This window comes from Mytilus edulis, chromosome 11 (genome assembly GCF_963676685.1).
Source record: "Mytilus edulis chromosome 11, xbMytEdul2.2, whole genome shotgun sequence".
Classification (NCBI taxonomy): Eukaryota; Metazoa; Mollusca; class Bivalvia; order Mytilida; family Mytilidae; genus Mytilus; species Mytilus edulis.
In genome coordinates, this window is record NC_092354.1 from 55,812,132 (window position 1) to 55,830,160 (window position 18,029).

Below are 18,029 nucleotides of genomic sequence, written 5' to 3' on the forward strand. Positions count from 1 at the left end.
TTGTCTGCATATTTTGTTAGAAAATCATTAGAGAAACAGATTCCACCACCAAATCTCGTGTAATACGATATCTATCACCTCTCGACAGTTAAATTTTAAATATTTGAAACGCTCGGGTGGATAAATATAGTATCACACTCGATGCAGTAGTAGAATCTATATTTTAAAGTACAACTTGGTACATATATATTTATATGAAATACAATATATTACAATTTTTAACATAAGCAGGCATACAACATGTATATTTATACCAACTAGCCTTTAGAGGCATTTCAAATCCATTAATCCTTATTATATATGAGGCTTAATTCTTATTAGTTACAATGTATGTTTAATATATCAGTTGTTTTAATAGATAAAAGAAAAAATAAAAAAGAAAGTAACTCAATAATTTTTGGTTTGATAATAAAAGGGTTGTAATTTGAAATTAAAATTAGTTGTCTCTCTTTGTACGTATCCGCATTATATTATGAAACAAATAAAAATTGAAATAAAAAAATTAAAGAGAATTTATCACCTGGAATTGACTAAATTCCGACAGTTGATCTATATCATAATAATTTATCCTATTCGCTGGGATAGCAAAATAGTATGTAAAATAGTCTATATAAAGTATTCACCTTTTGGACCATTGACATCGAAGTCTATCTTTACTGACTTTACTTCTGAAAATAACGATGAAAATATAATGAACATGCTAACTCTCATTTATAAAATGTTATTAGAAATTACAAAAACATATTCAGATATCAACTAAAACGAGTTAAAAGAAAAACTCTGGAAAAGGCTTGAAGCTTATAACTAGCATCAAACTTGAATTAAATGTAGCTAGATGCGTAATATCAATGTATTTATTACACACCAAGCTCGATTAGAAAACTATTGATATTACCTTGTTCAATGTATTCAACCGTTGTTTCTAGTATTGCTATTTTGCTAGCATTGTCTGCACTTGATTGCTCAACTACAAAAAAAGAATGAAAGCATATTAACTAATCTAGGTTAGTTTAAACATATTTATCGATAGTGGATTGGGAAACAAGTTTTTCAACTTATATTTATCCCTTTCCACTTTGCGGGTGCGAGTGCTGCCTTGTAGTGGCATCAGCCTGCTCTTTTTCAAAGTCTATAAGGGTGTCTTTAACACGCAAGAGATATTTCTCTCTTAACACGGGTCAGCCATTTATCGTCCCCTACCGACGAACTATCATCATTTCCTCAAGACCATACTCGCTGCCGCAAATGGTGTCAAGGTAGAGCCGAACATTCTGTCTCTGAAATTTTCAACCAGTAACGGGAATCGAACAAGGAACCTTTGTTTTAGTAGTCCGATGCACTAACCACTACACCACGGCTTTCTAGTCTAATCTTATCTAGTAAAACAAGTTAAAATAAGCATCTATAAAAAGTCTTCACACTTTTTGTTGATATCAGGCTTGTTTTAGAACTTGCCATACTCGTCATAATTGTAAAATTATAATAATGTACGCCAATTGGCCGTTTCCGAATCTAAAGAATCATGGGTTATTTTATTGTTCGTACCCCAAAATGAAAATAACGTCACTTCATTGGTTGAATTTCCATTGTTTATGACATTATTAACCAATCACGACGTTTTGATATAGACTTTTGAAAATATCACCCAGGATGCATTAGATTCTGAAACGGCGAATTGCACGTTTCGTTTTTGCAAGATTCACAGTGGTGCTCGATTCAAAAGTTTATAAAGCCGAATAAAGTACGAATTTGAAAAGTATCATCTTAACTTTCACCAAAGTATTACTAAAAATGACGCATAAATAAGGGGTTCAGAACACGGGAGTTAAATCTTAAAATCAGTTGAATATTTTAATCACAAACTATAGGTAAGTTTTTCAACGATTAAAATTAGTTTATTTCCAGAAGTACACGACCAAAAATGTCCAATTGAATAATTATAATCAGGAACTTTGATCTGACATATTAAAAGGATTGTATATAAACTGTAAGCTGGTAAACAAAAATTACAAAATCATTGCTTTTCCACAAAATGCTGGCTTTAGAAAGTAGGGTAATATGTCATGTACATGTATTTGTCTTGCATCAAGATCTGTTATTAAAAATTATTTATTAATCGTCACCTTTGCCAATGTCCAAATGTTCAACAGTTGTTTCTAGTTTTGCTATTTTGCTGGCGTGATCGAATATTTTTCCTGAATGCTCCACAGATCGTTTACGATTTCGCTTAATACCCATCCAAATATTCAAGTATTCAATTATGGATTTGAAGTCTAAAACTTTAATTTTGGCATCTGCAGCATCTGTTATATCTTGTTGGTTTCCTAAACCATTAATAGCCTATAGAATATAGTAAGAACATGCATAAATAATATATTTAACCAAATAAAACAAATACGATTACATGTTTTCATTAAAATGATCTTCAATCATTTAATTTGACAATGACAATGTACCAACTTAAAATAATTTTGATTTGAAGCTTTTGAAGAATGGAATATGAAATTACAATATTTTGATAGCAGTCTGTTCGGTTTATTAACAAAAAACTAGACTCATTTTGCCTCTACATGCATCAATTCATTAATTTGACTTCAGTTGGACATTAGTTATGATGAATAGTGTAGTTGAAAATTGACAATTTTCAGTTCAAAGTTGACATTCTCAGTTCCAGGATTATAATTTAATACGCCAGACGCGAGTTTCGTCTACATAAGACTCATCAGTGACACTCAGATCAAAATAGTTGTAAAGCCAAACAAGTACAAAACTGAAGAGTATTGAGGACCCAAAATTTCAAATAGTCGAGCCAAATACAACTAAGGTTATTTATTTCTGGGAAAGGAAAATCTTTAGTTTTTCGAAATTATTAAAGTTTTGACAACAGCAAATTTATTAAAATTACCATACAATTGATATTCATGTCAACACCGAAGAGATGACTACTGGGATGGTAATACCCTCGGTGACGAAACATCATCTACCAGTTTCATCGACCCAGTGGTGTAAGTAGTTATCAAAGTTACCAGGTTTATAATTTACGACGAGGGTTTCGTCTACATAAGACTAATCAATGACGCTCAGATACAAAAAAAATGTAAAGCAAAACAAATACAAGTTGAAGAAAATTGAGGACTAAAAATTCCAAAAAGTAAAAACAAAGCTATAGAATTATTTTTAAAAATTTGACCTATAGTTTGAATAATTTAATGTACATCTGTTGCAGTAAAAGTGGTAGCGATTATGTCAAAAATTGAAAACAACACGTTTAATAATGTCATGCGTCGAAGCGCTTTTCTGGATTTACCTTTATCAGGAACACTCAAAGCCAAACATTTGAAATCCAAAGTGTTTCTCACAATCTCACTTAAAAGTTTGAACTGAGAAATAACAATACGGAAATATTTAAATGAGAAATTGTTTTGTTTATTTTAAATTTTCTTAGTTACAATCTCTATATCTCATGTGTTACGCAACGAACACATGCTGAAAAATATTAAAAGATGAAATAATCATACCATATCTATATCAATCCATATTTTGTTGAAATCAGCATCGGATAGTTTTCCATCTTTTGAATGAGAAACAATGTAATTTTTATAATATTTTATTCGAGCTATGTGAGCACCATAAGACACGTCACTAGCTAGTGGTAAGGCATCAAATCCATTCAGTGCTGGTGGAGGAACCATTGGTGGTAAATTCCGTAGAAGACAAACCATTAAAGTTACATCTAATTTAGCAGAAGAAACTACTGGTGCCCCTACAAATAAGTATTAAAATAAAATATTTCATCGTTTTCTTCACTTTTCTTTGGAACGCCACAGCTGTCTTATGTGGAATTCTGATATAACGTTATAATGTTCTATTATTACTTGATGATAGTTTGTCTTGACATAATATGGTTGTGACATTACGTAATGAATTTTTGATATAACACAATATGGAAAAGTCATAACTTAATGAAATTTCAACATAACATGATATAGTTTCGTATTGACTTGATATAGTTTTGTCATAACCTAATATGGTTCTGCCATTACTCGATGTGGTTTCACCATTACTTAATGTGGTTATGTTTTTGGTCATTGTGGTTTTAACATTACTTGATGTGTATGTGACATGACATAACGTAACGTAGTTGTTACATTACATGATGTGGTTTTGTTATTTCGTAATAATGATTTGTCAATTTTTTATAGGGCTTAACAATACGTAATGATGTTTCAAAATTTGACGATTTTACACTTCATGATGTGTTTGTTTAAATTTCAGTATTTGATATGGTCATATCACTCTTTGATGTGATTTTCCCTTTACTACTTCGCGGTAAAACCACGTGACCATTTTGGAAAAAAATAAGTTCTATTTTTAGACCGATTATGTAATGCGCTTTGGATGACTTTTGATTTGTGTCGTTCCTGCGACAATAATGTAGCGACAGTGAGATACAACAAACCTATATGCCGTCGTCGGTAGTATCGTCGGCGTTTTCATCATTTAGGTTGTTAGGTTTTTAGTTTGAACTGTTTATGTATTTTTCATTTCATGACCTTTTTAAACTTACTATGTGGTATGAATTTGCTCATTCTTAAAGACCATACAGTCACACATATATGTTAACTTCTTCGTCATTTGGTATGTGGTTGAGAGTTGTCTCATTGGCAATCAGACCACATTTTTTTTATTTCTATGCAAGGTTTTTTTTTGGCATTGAATATTAACGAATTAAATTATTTTGACATGATACATTTGTAAACCTTGTATAGGAGTTATTTATACAACATTTACGAATTTATCATAATACTGCTTCAATTTTAGAACTAAGCAAAAACCGGCAAGTGGTTTTGGGATATCCCCCTTATGTCCGAATTACTGTAAATGTTTTAAATTTGTTTTCTTAATTTTGTCTGTCGTTCCCATTTTTCATCCAAAATAATTATGAACAGCAACTTGAGCTTTGATTTAAACTTAAACATTATGAATGGTCACTTGGTTTTACCTCATAGTAGTAAAGGGAAAATCACATCAAAGAATAACATGACCACCTCAAATACTGAAACAAACACATCATGTAGTGTAACACAGTCAAATTTTGAAACATCATTACGTAATGTTAAAGCCATATAAAGAATTGACAAATCATTATTACGAAATACAAAAATCATATCATGTAATGTAACAAATACGTTACGTTATGTCACATACACATCAAGTAATGTTAAAACCACATTGCCTTAAAACATAACCACATTAAGTAATGGTGAAACCACATCGAGTAATGGCAGAACCATATGAGGTAATGACAAAACTATATCAAGTCAATACGAAACTATATCATGTAATATCGAAATATCATTACGTAATGACTATTCCATATTGAGTTATATCAAAACATCATTACGTAATGTCAAAACCATATTATGTCAAGACTAACTATCATCAAGTAATAATAGAACAACATAACGTAATATGAGAGGTCCACATAAGACAGCTGTCGCGTTCCGTACTTTTCCTTTGCAAACGCTTCAATGATAATCCGAGGAGATCCTAATTAATTATCCATTTTGAACTTTTTTATTTAGATATTTGTCAAGTGTGTCCACTAGACAAACGTCCTAATTCAAAGGCATCCAAGGCAGTGAGAGTTAGGTCTGGTTTGAAGAGTTTCGACTGCCAAAAAATCATTTGTGTATTGGTTCTTTCTTACAGGAATGTCCAAAAACATACGTTTAATATTATTTCATTTTTATCTTTTCTGATGTAACTAAATAGATAAACGAGAGTAATTTTAAATTATGTGCACCTATTACGACTTATGATATTAATACACACCTTTTTACCAATATCAAGGGTTTGTTATCAATTACTGTGATTGGATAACGGCATGATAAAATTGATTCTGTTCCACATCTATTTTAAACATTTTTTAAAAATTACCTGTAGGAGGGTATAAAATATCCCATTGCTCCTGGTACAATACTCTCCTTTGTCCTCTGGGTGGTTTGTGCAGGCTTGCAAGTATTGCTTTATTTGGTGGAGATGACAATTCAGCTGGCAAATTAGGATAGACGCTGTCAAAATATCTCCTTAGCGCCGTTGTTCCTACTCGATAGTTTAAGTAAACAACGCGTAGAAAATTATCCTCTTCTTTGGTCGCCATGTTTGCCCGGATAAGATTTCAATTGCATATTAGGTAGCATGTCTCTGTCCTTGTCAACACACTGTTTTGTCCTGAAAAAAATAATAACAAATACAACTCGAAGGTTTTATAACAATTTTTTCATAATTTACGTTTAACATTTGACACGGTAACTTTTTTCAAATTAAACCACAGGCTCTGTAGATTTGTTTTATTGTTTGGATATAACCATCCCCCCTCCCAAAATCAAAAACAAAATCATGTTTTAACCCCTAAAATCATCATTTTTCGTTCATAGAGTTTTCTATTTCGAACATGATTTTGGTATCTCATATTATGGAATTACTACATCGTTCATATTATGTTTCTGTTAAAAAAAAACGAGATGGTCATACAAAAAAAATAATTCTATAATTGTTATTTATGACCTTTTGATACGTTGCACTTATTTCCAGGTTTGTGTTAGTATGTTCAAGAAAGGAACATTGTCTTCTACTTTCCTTTTTCCTGCCCAGCCAAGTTAAGAAAATCTTACTTTATAATTTTGAAGCACCTTTAATTAACTTAATCAAGATAGCCCAAAAATGAAAAAGAGAAAGGAAATATAAGTACTCCTGAGATAGATAAACTGCCCCTCCAACAAACGAACATCTCAAATATATCCTCCTGCGTATCCCCAATAAAAATCAAATGATTAATCTACAAATATAGGCAACAGTAGTATACCGCTATTCAAACTCATAAATCGATAGAACAAAAACAAATCCGGTTTACAAACTACAACTGAGGGAAACGCATTAAATATTGAATACATCACAGGGGCAGAAAGTTTGCCTTCCTATTGGTTACCTATGTAGAGAGTTATGGTAAAAGCTTAATTATATCTTATTGTATATCACAGTTTGCATAAACACTCGAGTTAGTAATAAAGTATATAAATCAATTGCCTGGATATTTTTAGACCAGTTATTCTTGTTACTAAAAATGAAATAATATAAAATAAAAGATAAATAGCAAAAAAATATATGTTAGCTATAAAAATGTATACACGAGATCCACAATACATGAATTATCGGAATAGTCAGGGGATGTGGAAGGGTTCGAACATTCCTTTCCCGTTTCCGATTTATAAACAAATAGGATTATTTACATTTAATTTTAATTTGAACATTTCATGGTGTTCAAGTGTTTGGGAACACCCCCATTTTTCTTTTCTCAAGAATCAGCTACTGTGAATATTAATACTTTTGATAAGGGTGTTTTAAAAGTCACATGCAGAATAATATCCACACCTATAAAAAGCATTACGAGAAAGAATAGCATTTGCAATATTTTCACCCACATACATGTTTGACGCACTTACATGTGCAACAGGATTGGTGCCACATATGAAGCAGGATCTTCTTACCCTTCCATAACGCTTTATAAAAACCCTTTTTTTTAGTTCAAGTTACTCAGTCTTTGGTTTTCTAGTATGTGTTTTGTGCACCGATATTTTTTTTTTTTTTTTTTACATTGCTTTATCAGTTTATTTTCGACTTTCGATTTAGACCTTTTACCTGTATCTTACTTATATAATTCCGTTCCACATGAACACTTCCTATTCATTATATGATGTAAATTATTTTGGAGTGATCTATAAAAGATTTCGTCTTTGCTCATTGTTTCATATGGTAATCGTGTTTTGGCTGTACAGCAAATATCTAATTTTGAATAGGTTGGAATTTAATATGCAGTGTATCGTACGCTGAGTCTACTAACATGTAATTGACAAAACGTTTACTTTTCTCTGATGTTTTTTACATTTTACGTAATAAAGATTTAAGCTTATTGAATATTACTGTACGGAATATACTCCCTATAAAAAAGAAGATGTGGTATGATTGCCAATGTGACAACTCTCCACAAGAGACCAAAATGACACAGAAAACTATAGGTCACCGTAAAGCCTTCAACAATGACCAAAGCCCATACCGTATAATCACCTATAAAAGTCTTTAATTTGCCCAAAAATATAAAAGTCGATAAAATATATCAGTTCTGCGAAAATATAGAAAACGATACTATTCACAGGGAAGGTGAAACTAATGCACTGAGTTGTTTTCCGTTCTGGATATATCATAAGTATTTAAATCCGTCCTGGTTGTATTTAATTTGATGCACTTTAATATCAAATCTTGACTAATTTTATGTCTATAAAATCATAAACATGATGTACATCTTATTTTTTAGTCGAAAAGACTCGTAAAATAAATTTGTTGTCTCATTTAAATTTTTAGCACAGTTCCTATACTAATTTCACGTACTTATACAATCAAAACACACATATTCCGGGGATCCGTGGAACAGATACGTGCTAAAAATACAAAACATAATGTGCCCTTTAAACAGATGTTAACTGTATTTTTTCATCATTCTCGTCAAGATCTAATAAAAATAAGAATATACGATAAAATACCTTTGTTAAATTTGAAAAGAACTTTAAATAGAAGTAAAGAACTATTTTTTTTTCAATATTAAGGCTTGATGTATTTGACAGGATGCAAAGTAATCGCTTTTATTATCTAAATGAATGGGGAATGTGTCTATGGGATGTCTATCATATACAGTTATAAAGGGACATAAGTGAAACAAATATGCATACTGATGCTACCCGTATTTCTGCATTTGTTTCACTTTTTAAGGGGCATAACTTTACAACAATAATAGTGACACCCCACAAAAGCAAATTTGATCTGTAGTTTGTGGTTATAAGCATTATGTATAAGTTTCATAATATTTGTTAGAGGCAAATCTAAGTTGAAAAATGGAAACAACACAATCTGTAATTTATCCGTTTGTAAAGGGACAAAACTCTAGAACGATTGAAGTGACGCCGCTAAAAGTCAAACTCGATCTGTAGTTTGTGGTAATAGGCATTGAGTATTAGTTTCATTACATTGGTTGAGACAATCTAAGGTAGAGAACGGAAACCAACTTTGGGACGTACAGAAGTACGTATGGACGTACAGACAGAAAAGGGTAAAACGTAATGCCCCCTTACAACAAAATCATTTTCATTTACCTGTGTATGTTATTGTATATTGCGACTTTTTTCAAGGTTATTGTTGGTTTTTTCTTCATTGTTTAATATTTCACAGCGGTATAATACGGTTGCTTTAATTTATGCCCCCCTTTTTATATTGATTTTGTATTCTCATTGTAAGATAGATCAACAAATTTATTCATTCAGTGTATATTCACTTGTGTTAATATGTCTTTTGTATGAGCCCTTGAAATTGATATGTTATAATGCGTCTTTCTATGTTACACTATTATTTCAGATAATGGTGAAGATTAGACCGTTGGTTTTACCGTTTGAAAGGTTTTACACTAGTCATTTGCGGACCCTTTATAGATTGTGGCTTGGTGTGTGCCAAGTCTCCTTGTTGAAGACCATTAAGACCTATAATGGTTCTCTTTTACATATTGTGACTTGGATGGAGAGTTGTCTCATTGGCACTCATACCACATCTTATTATATATATATATATATATATGTTGTCTGTATTAAATAAAGGCAATATCAGTATATCGCTGTTCAAAAGTCATAATTCGATTAAGCAAAAATAAATCCGTGTAACAAACAAAAACCGAGGGAAACAATTAACGTTTAAGCTGAAAAAAACAGAAGAGCAGAAATCCTGAATAACATCAAAATCAAACGCCTACAAACATAGACACGAGCTGTAGATAACAACTGATTTGATACAGGACAATTTAAGAACAAAGAGTTTGACAGTCAAATAATGTCACGATAAGTTAAAATGATCTAATATAAATTTATGTTAACGGGGTACTCAAAATTTTGACTGACATTCATTTGGCTCATTTAATTCCATTAGAGTTTGACTAAATATTTACTTTCACCTGTAGACGAAAATAGAAAAAAAATCAAGGAATTTGAACCACATAATTTACCAGAATAATATCATTGGAACTCTTTTTAACATGGAGAATTCCTTTAACTAATAGTATGTGATTTAAAAGTGCATCTGTTTTTTTAAGAATTAACTTCCTTTATGTGTGTATATCTATGCGCAGAAAATTACTTAAGGGTTATTCTGAAAATAAAGTGAAATCACAAACATACCTTTAATAGCTGACTATGCGGTATGGGCTTTGCTCATTGTTGAATGCTGTATGGTGACCTATAGTTGTTAATTTCTGTGTCATTTTGGTCTCTTGTGAAGAGTTGTCTCATTGGCAATCATACCACATCTTCTTTTTTATATGAACTCCGAGGAAAATTCAAAACGGAAAGTCTCTAATCATATTGCAGAATGAAAAGATAAAACACATCGAACGAATGGATAACAACTGTCATATTCCTGACTTGGTGAAGACATTTTCTTATGTAGAAAATGGACATAAATGACTTATTAAAGGGTTGCTTATTATATGATAGAAATGCTGTGAATTATTGTATTATTTATAACAAAACCAATCAATATCCGAATAGATTACCGGATGTGCCTGTCATTAATATATAGATTATCCCTTAATACAGCTTTGTTGAGCTTAGCTTTTTAATGGCATAAAATTACTCTTTGTTTTATAACCATGATAAACAATGTTGGATTGCAATAAATGTGTGTATATTTATTTTAAATTGGTCGAATTACATCCTGTCCAAAACTTGTATTAATTTTTCATTAATAAACAATATATATCGTCGAGAATTCTGAGTTTATTTAACCAGTATATCTACAATATGTATACTTACGTATTTGTTTATAAATCAACGAAACAAAAATCTTCCAGACATTTTAAAACAAAGGTGAAGAATTACACATGATAACATAAATGTGTACAAAATTGATGTGTCATATGATTCAGATGAGGATTTAACGATCGATAAAGTGGTATTTGTACACTAATGTTACCGCGCTTATTTAATTCAATCATTTGAAATGTAAGAATTTTGTGTAAAAACTCTATTTTCATCACAGCATCTTATCAATTATGATCACATAAAAACAGTTATATAAAGATTATCATGGTTATATACTCCATCATTGCCAGTAAACTGACTGCAATTTTTATAATTAACTGTTTTTGATAAAGAAATTTAGAAGGATACAAATCAGACTTTGCCTCTTTAATATTCAAATTTTTAAAACAATAGCTGAAACTAACATCACCATGATTTCTGTATTGACAACATATGTGTTACAATCGGGGATGTGTTTTCTAACAGACAAACGAGTATCCTGTACTTAAAGTTTTGTTTCGTTCAATTATTTGACTTTTTCACTTTTAGATTATTTCAAGAAGGATATATTGAACTTGACCATTGACAGCAGGATTAAGGAAAACAAGCCAATCTCTGAGAGAATTATTTTCGAAAGTATTCAATTTTCTAACTTAAATCTAATTACATAATTATTTATTTTGACTTGATTGCTTCAGATATTTATGACCCTTTTAAACAAGTTTACAAGTTTATTCCGAAAACTTTTGTGGATACAATAACAACAAATTAACCCTCTGTCATAGCGATGGTGAAACAGGAGGTTTTCATAGAAACATTTATACATGTACCGGATTGTCTTTAAAAATGATTAATAGCAAAGCATTAATTTAACGAAGTAATGTTCCCTTTTCTCTTTAAAGTAGAATAACTTGGTTTTATGTTTAAAACACTGTTAAGTGTTAGGTATTTCTTCTAGAATCGTCTGCGTTCTTTACTGTTTGGTAGTCAGATCTTGATTGAACATGTGGAAACCTTTCAATCTGCGATAATTGATGTTCATTTGTTGATCTTTCGTATTGTTGTCTTATATTCGCCGCTGTATAAAACTCAAAATATCATGTACATTTTCGTTTCCAACTCCTTCAGTGTTTGGTTTGAACAAATCACCATCAATGTACAATTTGTCTCTTACCATACGTACTTTTCTTTTTTCTTTTCTTGCCTGTTTTGCAACTGGGTATAAAGTTTATCGTTGTTGTTTGATTTCTTTTAAAAGTTGTTCTTTAACACCGAAATGTGTCTCTTTTAATTTGTATCCGTTATTTAGAACAATTTCTTTGTCCTTAATTGATACAAATTTTGCTAATATCGGACGATTACCTCTGCGACCTCTTTTTCCGAATCTATGGACGCATACGACGTTGACTCTTTTGTCAATATTCAACTTTTGCTTGATAAAAGAATTTAGTTTATCCTCAGTGTTTTCTTCTGAATGAAATTGAATGCTAGTGAAGATGAGATTGTTTTTCATAGAGCGCCACTTGAGCTCTATCGCATCATCTTCCATATTACGCAGTTTAGAATCTATTTTTTCACTATGATCTGTATGTTGTAAAACTGCAGTTTCCAAGCTTGTTATGTTTGAAATATTTTCTTTACATTGTTCTTATACTTTGTGCATTACATGACCAATGTTGTTAACGCTCCGCTCAATTGCATTGCTTCTATTCATTGCACATTCGAGGTGCTTTTCAACATAGTAAATTTTTTCTGCGAGTAAATTCACCGTGGATTGCATAACAGTTATCTTCTCCATTTGCTATTCAAGTTTAACAACTTGTAATAAACTGTCAAGAATCGTAGCAGTTTTTGTGTCAAAACAGTATTCAGACATTTTTTTTAAAGTCTCAAATTCAGCTAAACAGCGAGTATATATATATTTAAATCTATATTAAGGCACCATATTGAAATCAATCTTTAGAACAATAGGATACTATTGGAGACGTTGCAACGTTATCGTCGTAAAATTGAAGATCTCGCTCGGTTAAGAATTTTCAAATTCTTCACGTTTACCTTTATTTTTTTGGATAAATTTGAATTGCCTATTCACGAACAATCATAATATTAAATACTTCTCAACTAATTCATTCAGAATCACTTCCAAAATCCAACGTAATGTTCTATTTTTATGGAGCTCAAATTTCGTGGCCGTTCCTTAGCAGTAAATCCGGTAAACGGACCATTGTTCTACACTTTCAATTTTACATTTTAAAATATTTTAATTGTATTTTCATCTCTAAACATATAAAGCATTAATTAATGAATTAAATTAAGGAAAACACGCCTTTTCACATAATGAGATCAATTATATTAGATATTTTATGTCCAGGAAGTGAACAAAGTATAGGCCTTGAAATAAAACATTTATTTTCCTAGGGAAATATGAACTTTCTTGGGTGGACAAATTTTTGTTGTCTACTTGGGTTTGCCATCAATTAGAGTACAATGGTAAATGTTTTCAAAACAATAATATTGAAATTTACAAAACTACAGATGATATGAATATTCCAAAGAATCACTTAACACATACAGATTTTGTTAGTGTGAAATTGTTCACTAAAGTCAAAATCAAGTATGAGCTTTTGTTCTGTTGTTTTTATTGTAATTTAAACTGATTTTTAAATAAACTAATCATAGATACCAAGACTAAAATTTCACACTTACGTCAGACGCGCGTTTCGTCAACAAAAGGCTCATCAGTGACGCTCGAATAAAAAAAACATGTCTATAAGGTCAAATAAAGTACGAAGTTAAGAGCATTGAGGACCACAAATTCCTAAATGTTTTGCCAAATACAGCTACGGTAATATATTCCTGAGAAATGCTGAGGTAGAAAAGCCTAAGTATTTCAACAATTCAAAGTTTTGTTGACAGTTAATTTATTATTATAAACATATCAAGTTTGTTGTTATCATTGCTTATGTTGTAGTGTTACACCACTGTTCCGGGTTAGGAGAGGGTTGGCGCTTTCAAACATGATTAACTCCGCCACCTGTTACGGCCAAAAATCGCCTTTAAATTGTAGCCAACAAAAGACACAAATCAATAATAAAATTTAACAATATTTATGATACAAAAGTTTACAAGAAGTATTACACAAATATTACTGTCAACTTAACTGTCAAAATATGAGTCCAATCTTTTATCTTTGTCTGTATCCAGTTATCTTTCGGAATCCAATCTGAATATTACGGTCACAATCCAGTATGATGTTGTTTGTAGAAAAAAGTGTCAATCCAAATGCTATGAATATTAATGTCTATCGATGTCTAAGTCCAAGTCCAAGAGTAAGTCCAAGAGTGAGTTTAACTTTAGTGTCTGTATATATATATATATTTATCATGGAAGATTCTAGAACAGTCTATAATGGAACATCCTAGAAAGTTACAACAGAAGTTTCTAGTAAAATGTAGAAGTTTATATAATGCATCTTTTATTAGGATCATTCTGGAAAGTTCCAATCATTCTGTAATTGTTCCAGAGATTTCTAAACTGCACAGTTCTAAGATTATTCTGTAAACAACTATCAGGCCACACAACACAAATCAGGCCAACATAAATAAATACAATAATTACAATATCATAACACCTCCCCCCTTAAAAGAAGTTTTAGTGTAACAAAAACTTATCATGAATAATATGAACAAAAATACATAGTATATACAAAGTGTTTTAATAAGCTCTAGATAAAGCATCTGCTATTACATTATCTTTACCCTTAATATGTTTTACAATTACATCATATTCCTGTAACAATAAACTCCACCTAGTCAACCTCTGATTCTTGTTTCTCATTTTATGTATGAAGGTGAGAGGATTATGATCAGTACAAACAAGAATAGGATATACAGTGGGATTCAAATATACATCAAAATGTTGAAGTGCTGACAACATTGCAAAACACTCTTTTTCAATAGTTGAATAATTTTTCTGATGTTTATCTAATTTCTTGGAAAAATATGATATAGGTTTCTCAACATTATCATCTGTCTCTTGGTATAAAACAGCTCCAATTCCTACATCGCTTGCATCAACGGCAAGTTTAAATTGTTTTTCAAAGTCTGGAGTAATCAGAACTGGACTATTAATTAAAAGTGATTTGCTATTTTCAAAAGCGTTTTGACAATTTTCACTCCAGATAAATTTAGAATCTTTTCGTAAAAGATGAGTCAGTGGTTAAACCACAGTAGCAAAATTTGAACAAAATTTTCTGTAAAATCCAATCATGCCTAAATATCTCATAAGTTGTTTTCTATTTGTAGGAGGAGGAAATTTGGAAATAGCTTCCACTTTAGCCATAATAGGTTTCACTTGACCTTGGCCAACTGTATGCCCTAAATAATCAACAGTGGTCTGACAAAATTCACTTTTACCAAGATTAACAGTCAAATTTGATTGTGACAATCTATCAAAAGTATCATACAAATGTGTTAAATGCTGTTCCCAGCTATCACTACATACAATTAGATCATCAATATAAGCATAACAACAGTTTAAATCTTTTATAACATTATTGATCATTCTTTGAAATGTAGCTGGTGCACTTTTCATGCCAAATGGCATTACAGTATATTGAAATAAGCCATCTGGTGTAACAAAAGCTGATATTTCACGAGCTCTCTGTGTCAATGGAACTTGCCCATAACCTTTCAACAAATCAAATTTGCGCACAAATTTTGCTTGACCAATGTTGTCAATGCAATCATCTATCCTTGGAATCGGATAGGAATCAGATTTTGAGACTGAATTTACTTTTCTGAAATCAGTCACGAAACGAAAGGTTTTATCTGGTTTTGGCACAAGGAGACAAGGAGAGCTTCATTCACTGTTACTCGGCTCAATAATATCATTGTCAAGCATATATTTAATTTCTTTTCTCATAGCTTCAAGTTTGAGTGGATTAAGCCGATAAGGATGTTGTTTAATTGGAGAAGCATCTCCTACATCAACATCATGACAAACAGCAGTGGTTTTGTTTGGCACATCTGGAAAAAGATTTTTAAAAGATAATACCAAAGTTTTTATTTCTTCTCTACGATCAAAAGACAGATGTGCAAGTTTTGAGTCTAAATTTGACAGAATTTCTGAATTTTTCAATCTAACTGTCTCTTCCAAAGTTTTAGAACTAAAAGGTGGTTCAATTACATCTGGTTTGTCATGATCGTTCTCAAAGTTAACCTTGCCTAAAGTGGCAACTGGTTTACTCTCACATTCATTAGTACGCTCAAAATATGGTTTTAACATATTAATATGACACACTCTGTTTTGTTTACGCCGACCTGGAGTTTTTACAATATAATTCAAATCATTGATTTTACTCTGTATTGTATAAGGACCACAATATTTAGCCTGTAAAGGATGTCCAGGGACTGGCAAAAATACAAGTACCTTATCACCAGGCTCAAAAACTCTATCCCTGGCATCTTTATCATACCATATTTTCATCTTGTTCTGTACATTTTTTAAGTTTTTCTGAGCAATTTGACAAGCAGTATACAATTTTTCTTTAAATCTAGATACATAGTCTAAAAGATTCAAGTCAGTATGTTCAGTAAGCCACTTTTCCTTAATTAATTTTAACGGTCCCCTTATAGTATGGCCAAATACCAACTCAAAGGGACTAAATCCAAGGGATTTTTGAACAGCCTCTCGGACTGCAAAAAGTAGAAAGTGAACTCCATCATCCCAGTCTCTGTCAAATTGAAGACAAAAAGTTCTAATCATGTTCTTCAATGTTTGATGAAAACGTTCTAAGGCACCTTGAGATTCTGGATGGTACGCACTTGATCTATATACTGAGCAATCCCTAACTGGTACACGACTTGCTGAAATAAACCTGACATGAAATTTGATCCCTGGTCGGACTGTATAGACTTAGGAAGTTCTACTAACGTGAAAAATTTGATAAGAGCTTTGACAATAGTAGGAGTCTTGATATTTCTTAGCGGAATAGCCTCAGGAAAGCGTGTGGACGTACACATGATTGTCAATAAATACGCATTTCCAGTTTTGGTCTTTGGTAAAGGTCCAACGCAGTCAATTAGAACTCTGCTGAAAGGTTCGTCAAAGGCTGGAATAGGCAGAAGTGGTGCTGGTGGTATTTTCTGATTAGGCTTACCAACAACCTGGCATATATGACATGATTTGCAGTATTCTGCAACATCATTTCTAAGTCTTGGCCAGATGCCTGCAAGATCTTAAGGCAAGTCTTCCTTATACCTAAGTGTCCAGCCAAGGGGTGTCATGGGCAAGACCAATAATTTCTTGCCTATAAACTTTAGGCACCACCACTTGGTATACCACTCTCTATTCCTCCTCTGGGGTAGCATCAGGAGGCCTCCACTTCCTCATTAAAATGCCGTCCTGATGGAAATAGCATTCAGCCACTTTGTCTGCTTCCTCCTGTGGTTGAGCCCTCTTGCAGAGCTGAAGAACCTCAGGGTCTTTATTTTGTTCTTCCAAAAAGTTTTGTTTTTCCAAAAAGTTCTTTCTGTTTAATGAATGGCTGTTTACGTCTGGCCATGGCATAATTACATTCTTGTTAACATAAGTTGGTCTTATTATGGCCTTTTCTGAGCTACCAGGACCTTCAATGTCTGCTAGGAAAGTGTCAGAAAGGTCCATGTAATCAAACTGGTCTTCTTGCAAATTCTCATCTTGTTGTTTTCTAGCCATTGCCCTAGTAACAACACAAGCTGGATACAATTCAGCATCATCTTCAGGTGATTTAACATCCACCACTAGTTCACTGGTAACAATTGGTTCAGCAACCACTTTGTTCCTAGCTAGATCATTTCCTAGCAATAATGTAACACCCTCTACAGGGAGATTAGGACGAACACCTACAATGATTGGTCCAGTTATCAAATCTGACTTCAGATAAATACGATGGAGAGGAACATCTATACAACCTAACTCTACACCTTGTAACAAAACGGAGGCACCAACAGAAGTCTTCTCAGACAAAGACAACACACCTTCTAACAATAAAGACTGAGAAGCTCCGGTGTCCCGTAAAATCTTAATAGGCTGAAGAGTGGTATCATCAACAATAGAAATAAACCCATCAGACATAAAGGGTTTATATTCCTC

General features: G+C 32.0%; 1 protein-coding gene across 1 annotated transcript; it reads right to left on the minus strand.

Annotated features, from left to right (window-relative positions):
- Positions 1 to 523: 523 nt before the first annotated feature.
- LOC139495855 (E3 ubiquitin-protein ligase DZIP3-like) lies at positions 524 to 11,049 on the minus strand. Its single transcript, XM_071284261.1, has 6 exons — positions 10,908 to 11,049; positions 5,941 to 6,234; positions 3,519 to 3,763; positions 2,124 to 2,340; positions 896 to 967; positions 524 to 668 (listed from the first exon to the last, which is right to left on the minus strand). The coding sequence occupies exons 2-6, from the start codon at positions 6,161 to 6,163 to the stop codon at positions 607 to 609; spliced, it is 819 nt and encodes a 272-aa protein (XP_071140362.1). The 5' UTR covers positions 6,164 to 6,234; positions 10,908 to 11,049; the 3' UTR covers positions 524 to 606.
- Positions 11,050 to 18,029: the final 6,980 nt, after the last annotated feature.